Consider the following 26,411-nt stretch of genomic DNA (forward strand, 5'->3'; position numbering starts at 1 on the left):
TCCTAAATGGTATTTATTTTCAATTCAGACATGTCTGGAAATCAGACTGTTTGAAATATTCATAAGAAATTATGCTGCTTTTCAGTGATCTTGGTATCAACTGAAATCGTTTTCTACACATCAATTCCTTTATTGAATCTTGCCGCCTTGGCTATTTTCTTTCTTATTTCCAAACTGCTCAGAGCAATGTAAATCACAGCTTGTGGATGAATTAAAAAATAGATTGTGAAAACTGACCTTTTTGTTGTGATGCACAGTAACATAATGTTGTAATGGATGTTCCCTGGGTCTAACAGTAATTTTGATACATCCTACCATTATTCTCCAATTTTCCATCTGTTTGTTAAATTCATTTAGTAACTGGAACTTTGAATTTTGCAAGGATGTAGAATTCATGAAATTGAATTTGCTTTCCAATATATATCTATCTATATACTTTTAAAACTGTGTGTGTGTTTATTTGTGGGTGTCAGATTTGGCCTTTGATACCTTGGTCTGCCAAAACCACACGCAAAAACTCCGAGATGTTTTCCAGTTCGCTAGCGAATTCACTTTTACATTCACTAATACACTCCTCAAAACATTTGGAAATTTTTTTGTACACATTTTTAATAAAATCCTTCCACCTTCCCCCCCCACTCACTCATTTTGTCGCCTCCTGCTGGCCAGCGACCATAACGGCTGCTGACGCCCAGCTCTGCTCGAAAAACACCAACATTTTTCCCAATGGCTGGTGCCCAGCTCTGTCACGCTGCCTCAAGCCAAACATCGGATGTTTAACCTCTGCTTTTCGCCGTCGGGCGTTAAACCAGCGGGGGAACAGCCAGCGTGATAGAGCCGGCGTGTCAGAAGCGCCGAGGATGCAAGGCTTCACAGTCTCTGATGGGGCCGCTTTCACAGACTTAACCGTCAGCGGCCCCTGCGTCCCGCCTTTAACCAGGGCTCTGGGAACTCGCCATCTCATGGGGACGAGGTTTCCAGAGGGAAGTCAGGGACAACTTCGGATCCAGCAGCAGAGTGGCTCCGTTAATGCATTCATTCCACAGTGAGTTCAGTTTGGTACCAGTACCCTCCCCCCCCTCCCCTTTTTAAAACTCTGTGTGTGTTTGTGGATGTCAGGTTTGGCCTATGATTCCTTGGTCCACCAAAACCACACGCAAAAACTCCGAGATCTTTTCCATTTCGCTAGCCATTTCACTTTTACATTCACTAATGCACTCCTCATTACATTTAGACATTTTTACATACACAATTTTTAATCAAATCCTTCCCCCCACTCACTCATTTTTCGCCTCCTGCTGGCCAGCCACCATAACGGCTGCTCCAGCCCGGCTCTCCTCCAAAAACGGCCACATTTTTCAAATTTCCCTAGCGATTTTCGCTGCTGCCGCCCGGCTCCACTCCCACAATCTCCTCCCCCCCCCCCCCCCCTCCACAATCCCCTCCCCTCCCCCGGCCCGGCTCTTCTCCACGCCCCCGTCCCGGCTCTGTCACGCTGGCGGAAGACACAGATCGGTTTTCGCCGTCCCCACGGGCTTGCACTCTGCCAAAGTCCCGCGTGTCAACGGACTATCGGCCCGCAGGCGCATCTCGACGGGCGTACGCAGCGTCTCGATGGCGTACGCCTTGCGCGTAGCGTTGTGCGATGATGTCAGGCTGCCCCCCCTTGCAACCGCGCGTTGCGGGAACAGACCCAACGGGTCTGCACTTGATCTGATGTGTGTGTGTGTGTGTGTGTGTGTGTGTGTGTGTGTATATGTGTGTATGTGTGTGTGTATGTGTGTGTGTGTATGTGTGTGTGTGTGTGTGTGTGTGTGTGTGTGTGTGTGTGTGTGTGTGTGTGTGTGTGTGTGTGTGTGTGTGTGTGTGTGTGTGTGGATGTGTGTGTGTGTGTGTGTGTGTGTGTGTGTGTGTGTGTGTGTGTGTGTGACAGATAGATATATAATGAATTTGTGAACTGCAATAGTTGAAAGTTGTCTTGATTGTTTAATCCATTTGCTTCTGCTGTCAAGAGAAGGCCAGGGTTTGACTTGTCAGAATTAGATTTCTTATCTTTATTCAATTGCCTACAGAGGTAGTTCTGCTATAACACTTGTTTCCATAACATGAATTGGAAATACTGTTGGTGATTAATCAGGGAATGCTCTCTGCATTACGTGGGCAACATAAGGTATAATGTGATTTCGATCGGGAACTATGCCACCATTTAAAGTTAAATGGAGCTGTTAAAAAGAGCTGTGTTGCAGGAAAAAAGTCGAGAGGAAAAATTGCTTCCATGCAATCTGCCCGCAGAAACTGGACACCTTTGCCTCTTAAGAACACAGCTAATATTTTAACTGTGGTTGGCCATGGAAATTGACAAACGATCACTTCTGTTGACACTTGTACATCGATACTCTGAAACAATGTAACACGCAGTCATCGGCATTTTAGCTTGCAGTGATAATAAACTAATGCTATTGAAAATATGTTAATTATTGAAAATCTTGTAGGAAATTAACTTTATTATTGAAAATCTGTAACACTTGAACCTAAACTTTCGTCATTGATATTTTTGTTTTAATAATGTTATTTTTCTATAACATGGGGGTGTCATTCTCATGTTCTAGCAGAACATTATCTGGTTATGAATATCTTAACATCCTATTCAGATTAAATTACATTAGGCATTATTTGATGATGGAGTTGTTAACAACGTAAATTATGCTTCTATTTTGCTTCACGTAGTTTATTTTAAATTTTATGCACTTGTAGAATTTACTGCTTTACTAACAGTTCATCCAATATTCCTGGTGGGCTATAGTTTTATGGAGCCAGAGCTAAATACCAAGCTACCTGATATACTTGTGTGAGTCTAGACAATCGGAGATAATGGGACCTTGTCTTTTACTATTCCAGCTCGAATCCATGGATTATTATCAAAACGATCATGACATTCCACTTCTCACATTGCACCCCTCCTTCTGCCACTCTGTTATGACATTAAGTAATTTATCATCTACTGAGAATCAAATCTTGATTTAGATAAATTCATAGCATGAAATTGTTCCAAATAATTTAGATAAATTAATGTAGGATGACAGCACTTGGTCAAATGGCAAACTGCTAAATGGAGGACTTGACTTTGATTCTGTTCCATGGCTGCTCCATGTCACTGGCGGGTAAATGGCAAGATTCCATTTTCATCTTTAAAATGCTCCAGAAAAATAAAAGAGCGGAATCTGATTTCCACGAACTTTCAACTAAACTGTAAAGACTGGAGATAGAATTTGGATCAAAAGTAAAGTATTATTACTGGTTATGCGGTGCGTTAAATAAGGACAAATAGGAAATACAACCTTAATTTTGGTTTGTTTGCAAAAGACTGCGAGTAATAAAAAAGGTGTTACGTTTTTCAAGCCTGAACTCTTTTATGTGCTTCGATGAGCAAAAAAAATCACAGTAATATTAACCCCACTTAACCAAATATCATTCCTTTTGTTTGGAGATGGAAAGTCCATTTGGAAATAGTCATAAATCTCCCCCACACCCCCCCCCCCCACCCCCTCTATGCCAGCTGGCAGCTTTATCTCACCTAAGCTGTATTGTCTTTGTGCTATTTCCCTTCCTTTTCATCTTCCACGCAGTCTTATTCTGCTCACAAACCAAGGTTTTAAATAAAATTAGACTAAGTGTGACCCGTTGTGTCCCAGTCACATGGGAGTCCTGGTTCCACAACGCAGCCCATTCCCCAATTCAATATTCCACCACCACTCACCTGTTTCTCTCGGTCCCTCCGTCCCCATTGTTTAATTATTCTGTATTTTTTGATTATTCTGTATCTTCTCTCTTTCTATTTTTTAATTTTTTATTTTTTTAATTTCTTTATGCACAACTACTACGGACTGACTGACACAAAACTGCATTTCGTTGTACTCATACTTGTATTTGTGCGATGACATTAAAGTTGAATTGAATTTCCCCCAATGCAATGGCGGGAATGTTCTGCAGCCAGGGGAGGGGGACGGCTTCAGGCGGGGCCTGTCGGGGATTTGGTGGGGGAGGGAGGGGGTGGGGTGTGGGGGAGGGGGGGGGGGTGTGTGGTGGATGGGGGGTGCGTGGGGGATGGGTTGTGGGGCTGGGGGTTGTGGTGGTAGGGGAGGGGCTGTATGGGTGGTAGGGGAGAGTGTAGGGGGGAGGGGGCTTCTGGCCTGGCGGCCCCTGGATGGGTGGCTTCTGGACGTGGTCACAGACTCAGCCTGGCCTCTGGGGTTTTATTCTTCTCGCCCCGGTGATTGACAGCGGGTGCTGGAAGGGGCGTCGCCGTCCCGGCGAATAACAGACCAATAACTTTTCTAATATTTCATTGATCGGAACAAAACTTGGTGTGCTTGGTGCAGAGGAGAACGGTGAGTAAGGTGGTGAAAAAATCCTAGCGATACAGGGTACTGTTTTTGCGCAGATTTAAAAATAATGCAAACCGGAAGAGGACAAGATGAGAGTTTTAGTAATAGTATAGATAGATAAAATGGCCACAGTACACTGGGCTGAACAGTGAATGGGGAATGTATAGCTATATAACAGGGAGTATTCAACTAAATATTGGCTACAATAGAAAACAGCTCATATTCCAAAAACAAACAGTGTTCCGTTCTTGCAGTTATCAACCACATCTGTCTAGTAAGATAAATAGAATAGTTCCTTGTAGAGGAGAACTTAATAGATATATACAAAATTGAGGGGCTCAGATAGGATAGTGAGAAACCTTTCCCATAGCAGAGGTGATTAGAATTAGAGGACAGGTTTAGGGTAGGGCAAGAAGTTTGGAAGAGATCTAAAGAAGAACTTTCCAGCTCGGGGTAACTGGAATCTTGAACATACTGCTTGAAGAGGTGATGGAGGCTGATTTTTGCCAACATTTAAGAAGTACTTGGACGAGTCCGTGAATTGTCAAGGCATAGAAGGCTAAATGCTGATTAGTATAAATAGCTACTAAATGATCATCATGGACCGAGTGGACGGAAGGAAGAGCCTCTTTTGTGCTGTACGAATCTATGACTCTGACGGTAAAGCTTCTCGAAAGACTCACAAAAGCCAGGAAATGCAGAAATTCAGTAAGCTTGGCAGGGTGAAAAAATGCAACAAAGCGTTAAACATAATAATTGGTCTTGAGAGATATGATCAAAACTTACAAGTAATTTCAGGGTTTACTTGCTTCGTAATTTTAAATATACTAATAAGAACATAATATACAGGACATGCTGGATAGCTACAAATTGGATCACAATGAGCAATGGCAGACTTACTGGATCAGAACTTGGTTCCAGTAGTGAGTCTTCCACACCTACTGCTACCCCATGTGTAAAGTGTACACATACCTTTGTCGACTGCATCTGTCAACCTGTTGAATGTTATTCTGCTCTATAGTGGCATGGTCCTGAGTATAAGGGGCAATCAATACATGATATCATGCCATCATGTTTGCAGCAGATTAAACCTTAAACAGCAAAAGGTCATCCGCAGTTAACTCCGTTACCGTCCTTGGCAGTACCAGCTGCCAAACTTGCTAAACAGCGGGGAAGTTTCCAAATCTTCCAGAGATATGTGACATTCAAGCATAATCAAAATGAAATAATTAAGAAATCAAATAGTCACAAAATACACTTGCTAACATATATAAAAACAATGACATGGATTTCTTATTATCATGGATTACTTAATTCTTTCTTAGCATCATACAGCGTGGAAACAGATCCTTTTGTCAATGTGTCCCATCTACACTAGTCCCACCTGCCTGCATTTGGCCCATATCCCTCTAAACCTGTTCTATCCATGTACCTGTCTGAATGTTTCTTAAACATTGCATTCGTACCTGCCTCCACAACCTCTTCATGCAGCTCGTTCCATGCACCTATCACCCTTTGCCTGAAAAGGTATCCCTCAAGTTCCTATTAAATGTTTCGCCCCACACCTTAAACCTATGTCCCCTGGTTCTAGATTCCCCTGCTCTGGGCAAGAGACTATGTGCGTCTACCCGATCCATCTCATGATTTTGGACACATCTATAAGATCACCCGTCATCCTCTTGCGCTCCAAGGACGAGTCCTACCGAGCTCAACCTCTCTCTTTAGCTAAGGCCCTTGAGCCCTGACAACATCCTCGTAAATCTTCTTTACATGCTTTCTTTCTTGACAACATATAACATGGTGCTCAAAACTGAACACAAAAATTGGCCAGCCTTTCTGCCTGTGATGCCAATTTCAATGAACTCTGTACCTGTACTCCTGGATCCCTCTGCTCTACAACACTCCGCTGATCGCACCATTCACTGTGTAGGTCCTGCCCATGTTATACTTCCCAACATGCAACACCCCTAAATTTAACTGTATTAAATACCATCAAACATTCCCCAGCCCACCTACCCAACCGATCAAGATCCTGCTGTAATTTTTGACAACTATTTTCACTATCTCCAATGCCACCCACTTTTGTGTCATCTGCAAACTTACTAACCATGTCATGTATGTTCTCATCCAAATCATTGATATAGATGACAAACAGCAATGGAAATTCTAACTGCACCATTGCGTTGCCCATGGACTTTAGAGGCATGTTGTTCAATGCTGATATTTGATTTGTGTTATTTGCCCATTTTTAAATCATTTGTGTTGTGTTTAACTGTGTACCATTATTCTCTTTAATAATGTTTTATTAATTAACCATATAACAATTACAGCACGGAAACAGGCCATCTCGGCCCTACAAGTCCGTGCCGAACAATTTTTTTTCCCCCTTAGTCCCACCTGCCTGCACTCATACCATAACCCTCCATTCCCTTCTCATCCATATGCCTATATGGATGAGAAGGGAATGTAACCAATCCATAATTGGTTACTGACTGGATGTATCCTGACCCAACAGTCGACTAAATGCAGCAAAATTAGCTACTAATGGTACAGCCAGGAGAAGGTATCAATCACCTTGTTTCACAGGCAGTTTTGCAGCACAAGATTATCTGTGAAGCCTTCTTAGCAGCACGTAATGAACATGAAAAAATATTCTGAAATAGAAAGACACATCTGTTCACTGTCAGCACTTTTGTGCTGCTTTAAGAGCCCTTTTTTCTTATTATACCATCACAGTGAACACAATACATCCAAAGCTTCCTTTCCTTTTAGATTATTGAGGCTCAATATCCTTTCAATATACTTTTATACTATTTGTTGCAGCTTTATCTATAGATATCAACATTGCCTTTGGTACTTTGTGCACAAGTAGCAGGCCTAGAAATTATCCTGCAACTCAAAAGATACGTTAAGTAGTTGCTCTGCAGAGGGACTGCACCAACCCTGGCAGCAATATCTTGTTCTCCACATAGCCAGGTGTTGTGAAGGAAGCAGCGTTGTATGTGCAAGGACATACAATGTTCATTCCTCCACCAGTCCTGCTGTTGACTGAAAGTGCTGTTAGGTGGGAGTGTTGCAATAACGCACAAGCACTGGTTCCAATGATGTGGAGGAAACATTGGTGGGATGGGTATAGGAAATAATTATGTGAACTAAATGGCAAGAGCAGCGAGCCTGGGGACGGATGCTGCGGAGGTAGGATTTGGATGGGAGTGACCACTTGGAAAAAAAATCTTAAAATGGGACATAACCTGAGAGTGGAAAATAAGACACAAAGAGCAGGAGTAACTCAGCAGGTCAGACAGCATCTCTGGAGAACATGGAAAGGTGATGTTTTTCGGTTTGGGACCTGTCCTATTCGTGTTCTCCAGAGATACTGCCTGACCCGCCCAGTTACTCCAGCACTTTGTATCTTTTTTTGTAACCCAGCATGTGGCGTTCCTTGTGCTTACACACCCTGAGTAAAGATTCACTCCTCAGGCCCAGTGGTCCCCTGTGAGCAAAGCAGAAGCTATCCTCTCGTCCTATTCAGATGTGCAACTCTGCGAGTTGCTCAGAAAAGAATTGAAGCAATCGCAAATGGAACAGATAACTGGAGGTTCTGGGTTATTCTTGAGCATGGAACGTATGTGTGTTGGATTGCAATCTGCAGTTAGTTTCTCCCATGTCGAGGGAACCACATTGTGAGCACTGAATGAAGGGCATCACCCACCAGAGCGCACACTAGTGAATCATTACTCCATCTGCATCTCTGGATGATGGGAAGGGAGGAGCTTAAAGGGCTGGTGCTCAAAATCCTATGGTTGCGTCCAATTGTTGTCACTATAATCCTCCATTCCAGTCACACTTTGACCTCTCTGCCTTTGGCCTTTACCCACAAAACAATATCTCAGCATCTGGCCCATATAATGGCCCACAAGAATTCACGTTGATTTCGCCAATTTTAGATAACCAGTCTGTATCATAATCATAATAATCATGAACATGACCTGTTCGGAAGGGAGGCATTAACCTTTATTGTCTACTGTTTTTCTCTCTCTGCAAATGCTGCTTGATCTTGTTGAGAATTTCCTGCTCCCCCCTACCCCCCAGATTTCTAGTGTCACCACTGTTTGCTGTTTCATGGCGCCAGCTTTGTTTTATCCTTCCATATTCTGTTGCCTGTTACATCTTTTCACTTATGTGCGTTCCAGACTGATCAGCAATGATCAACAAACTTTGACTAGCCATGCACTGCACTGACTCTCGGCTGGCACCACCGTCACTTGTGATACTTATGGGTCCGTCCCACTTAGGCCATTTTTCAGGCGACTGTCAGCGACTGGCAAACCGGCGACTGCCAGAGTGGAACACACACCATCATCATCATCGGCAGTCACTCGAAATGAGTATGACTGTCCTCTGCTCTCCATAGGGCCATCTACTTGTGGGTTTGCAGATGTCTGGAGAGGCTGATCCGCTGTGCACACACCTTGGTGCAACGTGGGCAGTGGAGACTGGCGGTGGTTGGTAGTCGTCGAGCCCCCTTCTCTCTCTGCTTATGGTGCTGTCGCTTTGTCTCTGCGACACAGCGTAGTTCCATTTTGTGACGTGCAGCTCCTTCCTGCACGGATTTCCTCCAGGAGCGCCTGTCCAGTGCAATGTGCTCCCAGTTGCTCGATGAGATGTGGAATTTCTTCAGACTGTTCTTGATGTTGGCCTTGAAGCGTTTCTTTGGCCCGCCGGGGGCTCGCCGACCTTCCTTCAGTTAAGAGTACAGGATTTGTTTAGGGAGACGTGTGTTGGACATGCAGATGACATGGCCAGTCCATCGAAGTTGATGCTGCATTATTGTGGTGGTGATGCTGGTCATGTTGGCTTCCTCCAAAACACTGATGTTGGTGCATTTGTCCGCCCAGCTGATCCCCAGAATCTTTCGTAAGCATCTTTGATGGTATTGTTCCAGGGCTCACAGGTGCCTGCTGTAGGTAGTTCATGACTCAGCTCCATAGAACAGGGTGGAGAGGACAATGACTCTGTAGACAGCAGTTTTGTTTGAGCCTTTAGGTCTCGGTCTTCAAAGACTCTTTTCCTGAGTGGCATTGGCTCCACTGGCACAACCCAGGCGATGGTTGACCTCAGATTCGATGTCAGCTTTTGAGGAAAGAATGCTGCCAAGATAGGGGAAGTGGTCAACGTTTTCAAGAGTGGTGTCGTCCACTTTTATAGTGGGCTGGGTAGACGGCTGGTTGGATGGAGGTTGATGTACGACCTGGGTCTTCTGTATATTTAAGGCTAGGCCCATGGCTCTGTGTGCCTTGGCAAAGGCATTCAGGATGCCCTGGAGGTCTTCGGCAGAGTGTGCTGCAATGGCGCAGTTGTCCATGTACTGAAGCTCCATGATGGTGGTGTTACTGACTTTGCTCTTGGCCTTCAACCTATTAAATTTGAAGAGCCCACCATCAGTTCTATTGAGGATTGGGATCCCCTGTGACAGGTTTTTACAAATGAGGTGAAGTATGGCAGCGATTAAATTTGCTCTCAACAGGAAAGTAGACTATTATCTCAATGGTGGCCGACTAGGAAAAGGGGAGATGCAGCGAGACCTGGGTGTCATGGTACACCAGTCATTGAAAGTAGGCATGCAGGTGCAGCAGGCAGTGAAGAAAGCGAATGGTATGTTAGCTTCCATAGCAAAAGGATTTGAGTATAGGAGCAGGGAGGTTCTACTGCAGTTGTACAGGGTCTTGGTGAGACCACACCTGGAGTATTGCGTACAGTTTTGGTCTCCAAATCTGAGGAAGGACATTATTGCCATAGAGGGAGTGCAGAGAAGGTTCACCAGACTGATTCCTGGGATGTCAGGACTGTCTTATGAAGAAAGACTGGATAGACTTGGTTTATACTCTCTAGAATTTAGGAGATTGAGAGGTGATCTTATAGAAACTTACAAAATTCTTAAGGGGTTGGACAGGCTAGATGCAGGAAGATTGCTCCCGATGTTGGGGAAGTCCAGGACAAGGGGTCACAGCTTAAGGATAAGGGGGAAATCCTTTAAAACTGAGATGAGAAGAACTTTTTTCACACAGAGAGTGGTGAATCTCGGGAACTCTCTGCCACAGAGGGTAGTTGAGGCCAGTTCATTGGCTATATTTAAGAGGGAGTTAGATGTGGCCCTTGTGGCTAAGGGGATCAGAGGGTATGGAGAGAAGGCAGGTACGGGATACTGAGTTGAATGATCAGCCATGATCATATTGAATGGCGGTGCAGGCTCGAAGGGCCGAATGGCCTACTCCTGCACCTAATTTCTGTGTTTCTATGTTTCTATGTTAACAGTTGCTGACAGTGCAAGTGAAACCCAACTTTAGAAAGTTAGGCAGTGTTAACAAAACACAATGTTCTGAATGACCTCAGGAGGTCAGGCAGCATCTGTTGAGGGAATGGACAAATGACGTTTTGGGATGGGACCCTTCTTCAGACTTTGAGACTGAAGAAAGGTCCTGACTCAAAGCGTCATCAATCCATCACCTCCGCAGATATGTTCCGACTTACTGAGGTCTTCCAGAACATTGTGTTTTGCTCAGGATTCCATCATCTGCAGTTCCTTGTGTCCCCTCTTAGATGTGTTTGTATTCCTTTATTGGTTAATTTATCTAATTTTGTTTGGTGCCCATTGTATGTTGCAAACTGATTTAAAGTGGGTGCATATTCTGTTGCAATAACAGGATTCTTTACCCAGTGGTTTACCATCTATTTACTAATTTTAAAACTAATTTTAAAACGTGAACAATGATATAGTTGCCAATTATTGTAGAATTCAGTTTAGTTCACCACACAGGTTGAAATATCGATCCCTGGCTCGCATTATGATCATTAACTTGGTTTCTGTATTTGCAATATTTCCTGAACAGCTCCTCCGAGGTTTGTGGTGACTATTTGTCTTGTCTTTTAACTCCTTGCTGCCTGGCGGGTGGCAGCCTGTGCTGTGCTCGGGCAACATAGTTCACCGCACTTTCCAACATCAATTTCATTCTCACAAGTCGGTAAATTGTAATGGCCACAGGCAGTGCAAATGTGGGACAGTAAACACTTGAAACGTCTGCACTAATTCTGTAACCGAATTGACAGATCCTGCAACAAAATATTTGATGCCCAAAATTGATTGTTATGTCAACGTATATCCAGACTTTGTCTTTCCACTTATGTTTTTCTTCTCTCTTTCTGACAGCTCCATCGGAAATCTGTGCAGCAAATGACTCAGAATTTGATCAGGAAGCTTGCTGCCCTTAACCAGTATGAGGAAGTTCTCTCAAAATTAAATGCCTCGGCCACCGACAGATTAACTGTGCTAAGGACCAAACCACAATCCATCCAGAGAGACATAGTGACCATCTGCAATGATCCATACACTTTAGCTCAGCAGCTAACACATATAGAACTGGTTAGTGTGTTAACGTCGTAAACATTAATAATGTGTTAATGTGAAATAATATTTATGCCATGGGATTACAATTTATAGCACATAATTTTGTTGTATGACCTGTTTTGTTCTGATGACTCACTCATTCTACCAGGTGAGCCTCAATACCTAACATTTGGAAGTTTATGTTTGGAAATCCATGGGTCTGGCATAACATTTGTTTACAACCAAGTTATAATTAATACATTTGTCGGTACAGGGCAATGGACATCATGTTAATGAGTGCGGAAATGCCATTTGGTGCTCAGTATCTTCCTGTCTTTATCACCAGTGTCAAATATCAGTATTTACTGAATTAGTTCATTAGTGATGTCTCAAGAAGCAATATTATAGCACAAGTGTTATTAGTACACTGTACTTAGTTGTCAAATCTTGGAGCTGTTTGATGTATAACCTCAGGAGTTAAATTGGCTTCTGAGTGAGCTGTGGAATACACTTTTGGAGCAAGGAACTCTTGCGACTCACCACCCCATGTCCATTCCAAAACTGATATCCTTGCATTTCCTATACTAGATCATCACCCAGGTGCTGGTCAAATTTTAACCCTTGCATTGCATGGGAGGTGAATATTGCCTGCATTTCAGGAGAAATCTGCAGGCCCAGCATTATGTCATGGGATCATTTTTATCATGTTAAATAGTCAAACAATTGATTTCATGTCTCATCTGAAAGGCAACACCTCCGACCATGTAACACTCCTCCAAAATGTGGTAAAGATCTATGCGCTCAAGGCATAAAATGTAAAGCTTTTGAACCAGAAGAATGTAGTGCTTCCAAACCTGTTGAAATTTGTGTGGACTGTTGTAATCTGGTGATCCATTATAATAAATGAGTGGAACAAATCAGGAGTGTCCTGGTGCATTGTCAGATACATTTGTCAATTCTAAAATGATTCTTTGCTTACTGGAGATACATCCCCCTCAATGCTTTCTGTACAAAGCCAAGTTTTGGTTTGGATATTGGCACATATATTGACTAGAAACAAGGTATTATGCAGAGAGAGTGTAAAGAATAGATAGGGCAATGCTATTTCGTTCATATGTTTTGTTTAGAGATACAGCACAGAAACAGGCTCTTCAGCCCACCAAGTCCACGCTGATTAATAATCCCTGCACATTAGCACTCTCCTACACACACTAGGGACAATTTATAATTTTACCAAGCCAATTAGCCTACACACCTGCACGCCTTGGGAGTGTGGGAGGAAATCGGAGCACCCGGAGAAAGCCCAAGCAGGTCAGGCAGAGAACCTGCAAACTCCACACAGACATCACCCAGGATCGAACCCAGGTCTCTGGCATTGTAAGGCAGCAACTCTACCGCTGCGCCACTGTGCTGTCGTTTTAACCCAGGTGAAATCATAACCAGCCACTGCCTTCTCCTAAAGATGATGTTCAACAACATCATCCCACATCTAATAAACTTCTCAAATTAAATTTACACACGTTTCTTCAGGCAGCTTTAAGGTTCATAACATATTTACCTGGTACTCTGTGCCACATTTTCCTCATTGCCTGAGATTATAGTTGAGCTGTTAATTTTTTATAAAGTCATGCTGCCAAAGATTGAGATGGGATTGAAGCAAATGTGCTTGGATTCACTCCAAGACACTATAAAGAAATATTGGGTATAAATTAAAAATAAATATTTTCAAACATTAACAGTCACTTCACACAAACAATAATTATGAAAATGTTTTAGCTTTCTGCTGTATCACCTTGGTGCATCAACCTGTAGAGAGGGAATCTGTTGGTTCAGAGAATATTGATCTCACTGGCATTGCCAACATTTGTTGTCTTTTCTTAATTACCCCTGAACTCAATAGTCAACTCTAATCAGTGTCATCAGCTGTGCCAACATCAGGTGTTTACGTTTCAATATTCATTCCAGTAAAATGAGCATACATTTCAGGGACAAAATTTGCATACATTAGATGCACACAGTCTTTTGCCCACAGTAGATGAATCGAGGATCAGTGGACATAGGTTTAAAAGATGTAATAGGAATCGGAGGGATAAACCTTTCACACAAAGGGTGGTGGATGTATGGAACAAGCTGCTAGATGAGGTAGTTGAGGCAGGAACTATCCCAATATTTAAGTAACAGTTAGACAGGTACATGGATAGGACGGGTTTGGAGGGATATGGACCAAGCGCAGGCAGGTGGGACTAGTGTAGCTGGGACATGTTGGTTGTTGTGGGGAAATTAGGCTGAATGGCCTTATTCCACACTGTATCACTCTATGCCAGTGTATTCCTGAAGAACTGTTTTCAATCCTTTGTTCTTCACAGATGCACTTAAAATTCAAACCTGTAATAATTTGAAGAGCAGATTTTTTTTCTGGTTCTAACACAGAAGTCTTTCCTTAAAGAACACACCAATACTGTTTATACATTTTTTGGGTGCTTGGTTTGGATGTTTTCCGAGTTTACAGTGGTATCAATAATATGTTACCTTTCAAAATTATTATTTTGTTTGAAAACCTTTACTTAGTTCTTAACCTCTGCGAATCAGGCGCACTCTTACAATTTTTGTTAACAGGTGCATGATTTTTTTTTTAAAACCCTTCAGAGCAGTTAGAAATTCTATTTATTCAAACGTGCAATATTTTAAATGAAAATAGTTTCAACTGCATACTTATGCATGATGGATGTAGACCTGTCAATCAAGGTTGTGAAAATGAAATGAATGTCACATGAAATACAATATTAAGCGCAGTTCAATACTAGTGAGCTAAATATACTGAATTGAGGACATGATGATACTGGCAATACCACATTAAAACAGATGGTGATGAAATGCATATTAGAACAATGAATTTAAGATTAAGCATGATTAAAACTTTAATGACTCATTAGGAGCTGAATTTCAGTATTTGAACCGAGTATCAATAACATCAACATTTCTGTAATCCTGGGATGATGAACAAAGTTACCTTTCTTATTATATGGGGATGTTTCCCTTTCCATTAAGAGAAACATTCAGTTGGGATACGACTGATTTAATGTATATGGAAGAAACACAAAGTATAGACTTGGACAGGTTTATGTCATATATTTTGTGAAGGTTGCAATAAATGTTTATTATCTTAAGTATTTTATAGGTTCATATAGAATTATGTATTTATTAAACCTAACTATATCAAAGATCGGACATTTTTATGTTTGACCCAAGAAAGCAGACGCTTGCTCACAGATGATTAATACACAATTTTATTTTGACCTAAATTTAAGAAAAGGTTAATCCTCAAAATGAGAATAATTTCATGGTTCATTAATTATGTATATTAATGTGTAGTCTTCTTTGACTGGATAGCACACAGCAAAAGCTTTTCAGTGTACCTCAATACACGTGACAATAATAAACTAAAATAAACTCAATTATGTTTGACTCTTTTTCTCCTATATCTACAGGAACGACTCAGTCATATCGGACCTGAAGAATTTGTCCAGACATTTGCACACAAAGATCTTTTGGACAACAACAAGGTATACTTTGTCTCCAGTCACTAATCAATATCATTCTCAATATTCATCACCCAAAATACAGCATCTATTCTTATTGCTTCTTTAATGGGCCTGTCCCACTTGGGCGACTTTTTAGGTGAGTGCAGGAGATTCTGCGCTTGCCAGATGGTCGCCACATGTTGGTTGGTGGTCTCTGGTGAATCTCTTTCATGGTTGCGAGGAGTTCCCGCATTCTATGAACTAGTCGCGGCCTCAGTATGGTCGCCGCACATTTTTCAACATGTTGAAAAATGTTCTGCAACCAAAAATTGGTCGCCATGGAGATAATCGATAATCAATAATCCTGTAGTCGTAGGTGCAGTCGTCATGTATTTGTAGATAGTTTTAGTTAATTGCCTTTGCTGGCCAGTCACTTTCATTGGCTCATTGGGGGGAAAAAACGTAAGCAGAAGTTTTCAGAACCAAGGATAACCAACCGGTAATGTTAAATGTCCGTCGAACTTCACAGCTGTGTATCTCTGGCTTATTAAAAGTTGTCTGGTTTCTTAAAACTTGTCCCCACTCCTTCTCCCCCTTCACCCCCCGCCCCCCCTTTTAAAGATATTACCGTACACTGCTAGCCATCTTAATTACAGCGCCAACCTTCCTGTTCATCGCGGTGTGTGTCTGCATCACCTTGGCTTTGCACCATATGAATTTCAGACAGCGCTCCCCCCGCTTGCCCTGGCCCTCGCCTTTGCAATGTGTGTGTGCGTGCGTGTGTTTGTGTCTGTGTATGTGTACGTGTTTGTGTTCAAATCTGACAGTCGCCGTTCCAGTTGCTGGCTTTTCGGGCGACTGCCATCAACTTGACAGTCGCCGGCAGTCCGCTGAAAAATCGCCAAAGTGAGACGGGCCCATTAAGTTTAGCATTCCTGCAGTGCCTCAATTCACATATATGAATATTTCAGGAAGCTAGTCCTTGCCAGGCAAACTTTAGATCTTGTTAACTTCAAAAGAGGAGTTGATAAACACGTAAATCTTCCCAGAATATGCATTTGTTGTTACAACAGTCTGATTGTCTCTGAGGTCAGGAGTGTGGTTCATCATTTTTCATAAGTGATGAGCTTTGTTGAGAAGGTCAACTACTTGAAAACAATGTTTAAATTGTATTCAGCCAGCCTATTCCTGTTATATAAACTATATTACTGGAATTCCCCATGTATGCATGCCAGCAGTTGTCTGTCTTTTCACCGTTTTATTTTTACTTTTAGTTAGTTAAAGTGTTTTGTTTGGAGGTCTAGACTTTTTTGTGAGGGGGGGGGGGGGGGGTGGAAGGGGGAAACTGCCTTTCAGGGTCCCTACCTGGTCCCGACCTGGTCGGAGAGGCAGCTTTTCTCCGGGCTGCAGCTTCGACCCGTCCTCGCGGCCTACCAGCGGGCCTGGAGCGGCGTTTCCTGTCGCGGACCGCCCAGAACCTCGGCTTCGGCGGTGGCACAGCGCTGGAGCGCTATCGTGGAGCGGGCAATGCCTTGCCTGGGTCTCTGCGCTGGAGCTCCGGTGAGCTGAGACCGCCGGGAACAACATCGTGGAGCTGCGGGACTGTGGAGCGGAGAGCTCCGGGCGGCGGCGCCGAACTTTACATCGGGAGCCTGGGATCTCGCGACAAGATCGCCAGCTGTGGAGCTCCATCCGGCGCGGCCTTGTTGGCTTCGGAAGCCGCGGCCTCCAGTACGGAGGTGGCCGTTCCAGGGTTCCCATGCCGCTATGAGGACTCTCCCGACGCCGGAGCAACATCACCCGGCGAGAACGGCCAGGAACATCGGGCCTCCGTAGAGGCAATTGTGGAGGCCTCAATAGGCCCGACTATGGGTGAACTGGGGTTGGGGACTGGACTTTGTGCCTTCCTTCATGGTGGGAGCCATTGTGGGAGATGTTCTTTGTGTTTAAGACTCTTATTGGTGTTATGTCTGTATTCTTTGTTTGTGTGCTGCAAAATGGCAAAAAGCATTTCACTTCATTACACCTCGGTGTATGTGAATGTGACTAATAAAAACCTTTGAATACTTTGAATATATCATGATTTATTCCACAAAAAAGGAAACAGTCATATTTTGTTTCTGAATAAGGTAAAGACAGAAAAATGTGGACAATATTTAAATGATATTAAAATGTATTTAAAGAATAATGAAAGGCATAGACAGAGTGGATATGGAAAGAATGTTTTCACTGGTGGGAGAGTCTAGGACCAGAGGCCATAGCCTCAGAATTAATGAGTGCTCTTTTAGAAGGGAGGTGGGAAGAACTTCTTTAGGCAGAGGATAGTTAATTTGTGGGAACTCATTGCCACAGAGGACTGAGGAGGCCATCAGTGGATATTATTAAGGCAGAGATAGACAAATTCTTGATTAGAACGGGTGTCAAGGGTTATGCGGAGAAGGCAGGAAAATGGGATTAGAAGGCAGAGATCAGCCATGATTGAATGGCGGAGTAGGCTCGATGGGCTGAATGGCCTAATTCTATTCTTATAACTTGTGACTGTGAATAAGGATAAAGATGATTTATGAATGAGCATAGTGGGAGGTCTGGATTAATAGTTCCTGTTAAATACTAAGCATCAGGAAAGATTTAATGAACCAATTATTACTAGTTGGTCGTTACGGTATATTTTACATTTTCTGGAAGCTCAAATAATAGAAATGGCTTATTTGACAAGATGCCCACTTTGGGAGCTACATCGCACCATGAATCAAGGCTTCATCAATAAATTAAATTGAAAAAGAAAACAAAAATACATATCTATTATTTACTTCCTAAACATTTAGAGTCACAGAAATACAGAACTATTACAGCAAAAAGAGTTAATTTGTTTCATTGAGCTAATAGTGCTTCTCTTGTAGCAGCAGCCCTGTTTGCTTTGTACATAGAAAATAGGTGCAGGAGGAGGCCATTCGGCCCTTCGAACCAACACCGCCATTCATTGTGATCATGGCTGATCGTCCCCAATCAATAACCCGTGTCTGCCTTCTCCCCATATCCCTTGATTCCATTAGCCCCTAGAGCACTATCTAACTCTCTCTTAAATCCATCCAGTGATTTGGCCTCCACTGCCCTCTGTAGCAGGGAATTCCACAAATTCACAACTCTCCAGGGATGCTCCCTGACCCGCTGAGTTCCTCCAGCACTTTATGTTCTGCTTATTATTCATCTCATCCAGAGTTTTGTTCGAGAAGAACACAATAAGGTGGCACGGTGGCACAGCGGTAGAGTTGCTGCCTTGAGCGCCTGTCCCACTTAGGCTATTTTAAGGCGACTGTTGGCGACTGTCATAGTTCTTCCATGATTTTGCCTTGTTTCCACAGCCATATATGATGCATTATGTTTGACTCTGGTGACTTGCCTGCTTTTTGGCACAATCAGCCTCCCACATATCCCTACCACATTTTAGCATTTCTGGTCACTCAACAACCTCACCTTACAATTTATCTTGAGAACAGAGAGAAAAAATTCAAATTTCTCATTTACATCTTTTTTTAATTCTTTCCATCTGTAGGCAGAGATCTCATTGTTTTGTACTTCCCAATCATGGTCCAATTTGCTTTTCTTTACATGTTCAAATAAAATCTAAATTGACAGCCAAACAACTTCATCCTTTCAGAATCCTTAATGTGTCCTATTCATCTCCTCTGTGATCCTTCAACATCTGTGCTGATTGGCACATTGACAATCTAACATCTATTATTTGTCATCATTGTATGCATCGTTTCATGATGCGTCACAACTTGCTTTGACAACTGCTCTGCCCAAGACTTCAATTAGCTGCAGAGAATTGTGGATGCAGCCTAGCTGATCCGGCAAATTAGGCTCACCCCTATCGACTCCATCTACACCTCGCGATAAATAGGGCAATCAACCCACATGGTCAAGGTCTGTTTAGTTTTGTTTACAGATACAGCGCAGAAACAGGCCCTTCAGACCATCGAGTCCGCGCCCACCAGCGATCCCCGCATATTAACACTATCCTACACCCACTACGGACAATTTTTACATTTACCGAGCCAATTAACCTACAAACCTCTAGTTTTTGGAATGTTGGAGGAAACTGGAGATCTCGGAGAAAACCCATACAGTCACAGGGAGAACATACAAACTCCGTACAAACAGCACCCATAGTAGGGATCGAACCCAGGTCGCTTGCGCTGTAAACACTGTACTGTATCTCTAAACTAAAACTAAGGGCCTGTATCTCTAAACTAAAATTAAACAACTAAAAAAAGTTGTTATGGGAGATTTCAACATGCCTTCGACTGGGAAAATCAGGTTGGTACTGGACCCCAAGAAAGGGAGTTTGTGGAGTGCCACCATGATGAATTTTTAGAGCAGCATGTACTGGAGCCTACCAGGGAGAAAGCAATTCTGGATTTAGTGTTGTGTAATGAACCAGATTTGATAAGGGAATTCAAGGTAAAGGAGTCATTAGTAGGTAGTGACCATAATATGGTAAGTTTTAATCTACAGGAATGGGTGGAGTTTCGAGTCAAGACTATGCTTTGGTTGACCTGTTACTTTGCTTTCATGGGAATCAACTTAAACTTTACTTAAACCTGCTCCTCCTTATAAACTACCCATTGTTCAATTATTGTATCTTCTGCCAGATATTGATAGCAGTCTAACAGTCTAATTCATTTTCAACCCACTGAAATTGGTCCATCGCCAATTAAGCATTTTTGCCTTGCATTGTTCCCTGTTCTTTTCCTTAGTTAATCAAAACCTTATGATTTCATGATCTCCATCCCCATGATGCTCTTGCGCTGGTTCATGCTCCAGTCTCATCAACTTCATTTCCTGGACAGGAACCGTAATGATAACTAATATCGCAGAATTAGAAATCTTCTCGATCTTTTGGCCATTAAAAGTATAGCTGTGTATTTCTTTTATTTTGAGTTGTGACCAAGACGTGGATTTCACTGGCAAGGTGGCATTTTCTGACTGTTTTGCCCCAGAACAGCCTCTCACAATCCTTTATATGCCTTGGGTACTTTTCTCTCATCTAAAACCTTCCCTTGCTGAATTTGTATGAACGGTTCCTCACAACATCACCAAACAGCAACACCACCTCATTGACAACACTATTAGCTCCTTTATATTCCTCCCCAACCAATTTTAGTTGAGATACCTATGTAGACATGGTACCCCTCTGAGAAATTGTGATCCCCACTCTCACTCATTTAGTTTTCAAAACAGAATGACAACATAGCAAAGATGAGCGGGAAGGCAGAGGATTGGGTAATGTTTAAAGAGCAACAGAAGATAACTAAAAAGGCAATACGGGGAAAAGAGATGAGGTACGAAGGTATGCTAGCCAAGAATATAAAGCAGGATAGTAAAAGCTTCTTTAGGTATGTGACGATGAAAAAATTAGTTAAGACCAAAGTTGGACCCTTGAAGACTGAAAAAGGTGAATTTATTATGGGGAACAAGGAAATGGCAGATGAGTTGAACAGGTACTTTGGATCCGTCTTCACCAAGGAGGATACAAACAATCTCCCTGATGATGTGGGGTGACGGAGGAACTGAAGGAAATCCACATTAGGCAGGAAATAGTGTTGGGTAGACTGATGTGACTGAAGGCTGATAAATCCCCAGGGCCTGATGGTCTGCAACCCAGGGTACTTAAGGAAGTGGCTCTAGAAATCGTGGGCACATTGGTGTTCATTTTCCAATGTTCTACAGATTCAGGATCAGTTCCTGTGGATTGGAGGGTGGCTAATGTTATCCCATTTTTTAAGAAAGGAGGGAGAGAGAAAACGTGATTATAGACCAATTAGCCTGACATCGGTGGTGGGGAAAATGCTGGAGTAAATCATAAAAGGTGAAATAGCGGCACATTTGGATAGCAGTAGCAGGATCGGTCTGAGTCAGCATAGATTTACCAGAGGGTTTTGGTCCCCTAATTTGAGGAAGGACATTCTTGCTATTGAGGCAGTGCAGCGTAGGTTTACAAGGTTAATTCCCGGGATGGCGGGCCTGTCATATGCTGAGCGAATGGAGCGGCTTGGCTTGTATACTCTGGAATTTAGGATGAGAGGGATCTTATTGAAACATATAATATTATTAAGGGTTTGGACATGCTAGAGGCAGGAAACATGTTCCCTATGTTGGGGGAGTCCAGAACCAGGGGCCACAGTTTAAGAATAAGGGGAAGGCATTTAGAATGGAGATGAGGAACTACATTTTCACACAGAGAGTTGTGAGTCTGGGGAATTCTCTGCCTCCACCGGATATTTTCAAGAGAGAGCTAGATAGGGCTTTTAAAGATAGCGGTGTCAGGCAATATGGGGAGAAGGCAGGAACGAGGTAATGATTGTGGATGATCAGCCATGATCACATTGAATGGCTGTGCTGGCTCGAAGGGCCGAATGGCCTACTTCTGCACCTATTCTTATAAATGGGAACATGCAGACGATTGCATTTTGATATACTTGTCTTCCTAAATGTAGCGGTTACAGCTATGGGAATTGCAGTGAGTTTGTTGCATTGCCTTTTGTAGATATGTACACACCTGGTAATATGGTAACTAGAGGGAATAGTACAGAATGGTAAATTTGGTGCTAATCAATTATTCTGGATGACTTCCAGTTTCTCCAGTATTGTCAAAGCTAATCTTATTCAGAAAAGGGTGATGTATTCAATCACACACATATGCAGTGTCTTATCAAAAGTGAAAAGTCTGTGGAGAATCTGGAAGTGAAGGACTCGCTAACGAATACTTTATTTTCAACCTATTCCCACATTTTTATGTTGGCTATTAACGTGGCTGGTCAGTGATAACTAGTGTTAATATTGGCCAAAATATAGATATCTAAAATGAAGGGTCTTTTGCATCTGCAGGGCCTGTTTGGTCAATTTCTGTGTAAAGCTGAAAGCTGCAAGTCGGTGCCAGGAAGTCTAGGTCCTAGATTGAAATATCAGATAAGATGAGGTCCAGATGTCCTCTCTATTCTTAAAATGTATGAGTACTTTGCAGAGAAACCCAAAGGTGTTACAGATGCATTAGCAGGATTGGCTAGCTGAAGACGGGTTGTAAATACTGTTAATAATGTTGTAAAGTGTTTGTGTTACTGTTTGATGATTGGCTGAAGTGTGAAGCCTTGTTTGAATCGTTTATACTACCCAGGAGAATGTTGCATTACTTGGGTCAACTGACTTCTTTCCAGAAGCTTCTGTGGAAACATTGTAATGGGGTGCTTTGTAATTGGGTTGGGGAACTGTCAATAACACTTTAATGTAATCGATATCTGCGATTGGTTTGTAGGAGCCACCGGTCAACACCCAAGCAAGACAAAAGATAATGGATTCACCCGATGAGACTTGCAATGTGGAGTATTCATTTCATTGAAAGTTTGAAGGTTTCTCAAAGCCTGGCCTTATGAATGAAATTTGAGAAAATGTTCTTTGCCCACATGTTGCTTTTGGCACAATTCAGCTTCCTGAACTTTGGTTCTCTTCTTGTCGGGTTTTGGCTGTGCTGATTCAACATGCTTTTCATACATCCTTCCTATTGCAGGGTAACCAAAATCAGTTGCCTGTTTAATTAATTTGTTTTTCAAGTCCGGCTGTTGTTACAGTGACAGCGTTCTTTTCTCTGGTGTTCCCTCAAATTCTTTAGATTTTTGATTCAGTTTATGCTCTTTTGATTTTTAATCGCAGTGTTAATGTTGCTTTTGAGAACATTGCTCGATTGTTGTACAACATAAGATCCCATTACGTTATGTCAACAGGTATCTTGCCAACAGAACATTAAAGCTACTCACTGCTTTGAATACCTGAAATTTTGAAGATCATCCATAATCATCCATTTTGAAGGAAATCCATAAAAGTTGAATAAATATTAATTTGATCTGCATTTGTGCAACTCTGCAAATTTCAAATTTTTTGAGAACAGTTTTATGGATAATTACCAAAACAAAGTTATAATATTTTTATAAACATAATGGCATGAACAGTCAGAAAATATTATCAGATTCTTTGCTGATACAAAACAAGGGCCGGGAAGTGGTGTTCACCCTTTTATTAGGGGGGCACTAATCAGGAGTTATGTGTCGTGCTGGGAACAAAAAGGGTGCCTGTTGTAAAAGTCAGGAAATTGATGGAAAACAAAGTTAAACAATCTTTAGAATTGTTTAATGCCAAACTATGTACAAAATATTTTCCTGCATTGCATAGAATAAAGATTCTAAGGGAAGTAAGGTGACCGTGGCTGACAAGGGAAGTCAAGAACAGTATAAAAATAAAAGAGAAGACGTATATCATAGCAAAGATGAGCGGGAAGCCAGAGGATTGGGAAACTTTTAAAGATCAACATAAGATAACTAAAAAGGCAATACGGGGAGAAAAGATGAAGTATGAAAGTAAGCTTCTTCTTCTTTCGTGTGGCGTGCACAGCCTAAAGTTGTAGGACAACTTGTTCTATTTGATATTCCGTTTGTGCACGTCGAGTTGATTGCATTAGTCGAAACAGGGTGGACCACGTGAAGGTTGCAATCTTCCACCCCTGAAGGTAAGCAAGCCAAGAATATAAAGGAGGATAGTAATAGCTTCTTTAAGTATGTGCAGAGGAAAAAAATAATTAAGACAAATGTTGGTCCATTGAAGACAAACAAGTGAATTTATTATGGGGAACAAAGAAATGGCAGACGAGTTGAACAGGTACTTTGGTAAACAATCTCCCAGATGTACCAGGGGACAGAAGACCTGGGGTGATGGAGGAACTGAAGGAAATTCACATTTGTCAGGAAATGGTGTTGGGTGGACTGATGGGACTGAAGGCTGATAAATCCCCAGGGTACTCAAGGAGGTGGCTTTATAAATCATGGATGCATTGGCGATCATTTTCCAATGTTCTATAGATTCTGGATCAGTTCCTGTGGATTCGAGAATAGCTAATGTTATCCCACTTTTCAAGAATGGAGGGAGAGATAAAGGAGCGAATTATAGACCAGTTAGTCTGACATCAGTGGTGGTGAAGATGCTGGAGTCGATTATCAAAGGTGTAATATTGGATAGCAGTAACAGGATCGGTCCAAGTCAGCATGGATTTACGAAGGGGAAATCATGCTTGATAAATCTTCTGGAATTTTTTGAGGAAGTAAAATAGACAAGTGCGAGCCATGTGTGGCACTGGGTGGCAGTGTGAACTGTGAAGAGGATGCTCTGAGGATGCAGGGTGACTTGGACAGGTTGGGTGAATGGGCATATGCATGGCATATGCAGCATAATGTGGATATATGTGAGATTATCCACTTTGGTGGCAAGAACGGTGTAAATAAGTAATTTCCACAATCTGAGGTTCAAGATCATCTTTAATCAGTACCCATATTATAATGGTACAGCAGGTCGTTAGTTGGTAGTTCATTGTTACCGCTTCCAAGAGGACCACTGACCAGTATAGGAAGTGGGTGTTAGTATGAATCACACAGTAAGGTGGGGTTAGTGATGCTATTCTACTATGATTGGTTCACATGCAATAACCAATCTACAAACGGGAAGGCAGATTATTTTCTGAATGGTGTCAGATTAGGAAAAGGGGAAATACAATGAGACCTGGATGTCCTAGTACATCAGTCACTGAAAGTAAGCAAACAGGTACAACAGGCAGTGAGTGAAGAAAGCTAATAGCATGTTGGATTTCTTAACACGAAGAGTTGAGTATAGGAGCAAAGAGGTCCTTCTGTAGTTGTACAGGGCTCTGGTGAGACCACACCTCGAGTATTGTGTGCAGATTTGGTCTCCTAATTTGAGGAAGGACATTCTTGCTATTGAGGGAGTGCAACGTAGATTCACAAGGTTAATTCCTGGGATGGCGGGGCTGCCATATGATGAAAGAATAAAGCGACGGGGCTTGTATTCACTGGAATTTTGAAGGATGAGAGGATATCTTATAGAAACATATAAAATTATTTTGGCATGCTAGATGCAGGAAACCTGTTCCCGATGTTGGAGTCTAGAACCAGAGGCCACAGTTTAAGAATAAGGGGTAGGCCATTTAGAACTGAGATGAGGAAAAACTTTTTCACACAGAGAGTTGTGCATTTGGAATTTTATGCCTCAAAAGGCAGTTGAGGCTGATTCACTGAATGCATTCAAAAGAGAGTTAGATAGTGCCCTTAGGGCTAGCGGAATCAAGGGATATGGGGAGAAGACAGAAACGAGGTACAGATTGTGGATTGCTGGCTCAAGGGGCCGAATGGCCTACTTCTGCACCTATTGTCTATGTATGTATGTATTGTTTTTGTCTGCAGCTGCCAGTTGCAACATAATTGCAACACTGAGCACTGGGAAGTGAGTCAAATCTTAAAAATCAATCTGTATGACAATTGAGATATTGCATAAAAGATAATCATTTAAATGAAAGATGAAAGCAAATGGAGGGCGGGGGGGGGGGGGGGGGGCGGGGGGGGGGGTGCATTGTGACCTCCTATAGGTCAATCGACCCAACATGCGATGCACTGTCATGATTGAAGTCCCCAACTAATACTCCTCTCCCTACACCCTGTGCCACTAATCCCTGTGAGGGAGGGGCACATCAAATGACCAATGGTTTTAGTCTTTCTCTGAAATGCAATGTACGGAGATACTTGTGGAGAACAGTGAGCACAGGAAAATGAGTCTGACGGGTTTAGGGCAAAGCATTAGTGTCCTAAGGGAAAACACATGTCTCTCTGCCATCATTGCAATGTTTGACCCCCTGGTTTTATTCTGGGTACAAAACCTAGGTTTGACTAACTGATTGATGTATGGCAAACAAGGAAATTACTTGTAGATTGAATTATGTTATTTGAAGAAAATGGGAACTAAATGGTACCCAGCCATGAAAAAGCATGCACACGTGAGTGCAAATTTGTATGCACACTTGCCTTCTGTATGCTGATAATTGAAAATGAACAGACATTACAGTGAAATGTACCTCAGACAATCATGCGATGTGGACATTAAAAGACCAATGCCCACCTTTGAATTCCCAGCATTGTAACACATTTATGTGCTGTTCTATTTGAAAGTTTTTTTTAATCTTTTTTGAATCCAACTTCTTCTAGAAATGTGATAATATTTAGATGTCTT

At 42.3% G+C, this 26,411-nt stretch overlaps 1 protein-coding gene across 1 annotated transcript in view; it reads left to right on the top strand.

Moving 5' to 3' along the window:
* The window catches only part of rasgef1ba (RasGEF domain family, member 1Ba), an 84,495-nt gene that overhangs the window by 30,400 nt on the left and 27,684 nt on the right, over positions 1–26,411 (top strand). Inside the window, exons 5-6 of the mRNA XM_055640145.1 lie at positions 11,593–11,805; positions 15,258–15,332. Of these exons, the coding sequence (XP_055496120.1) occupies positions 11,593–11,805; positions 15,258–15,332 (288 nt within the window). The remainder of the gene's footprint in view (positions 1–11,592; positions 11,806–15,257; positions 15,333–26,411) is intronic.

The sequence above is a fragment of the Leucoraja erinacea genome, chromosome 1 (assembly GCF_028641065.1).
Source record: "Leucoraja erinacea ecotype New England chromosome 1, Leri_hhj_1, whole genome shotgun sequence".
Taxonomy (NCBI): Eukaryota; Metazoa; Chordata; class Chondrichthyes; order Rajiformes; family Rajidae; genus Leucoraja; species Leucoraja erinaceus.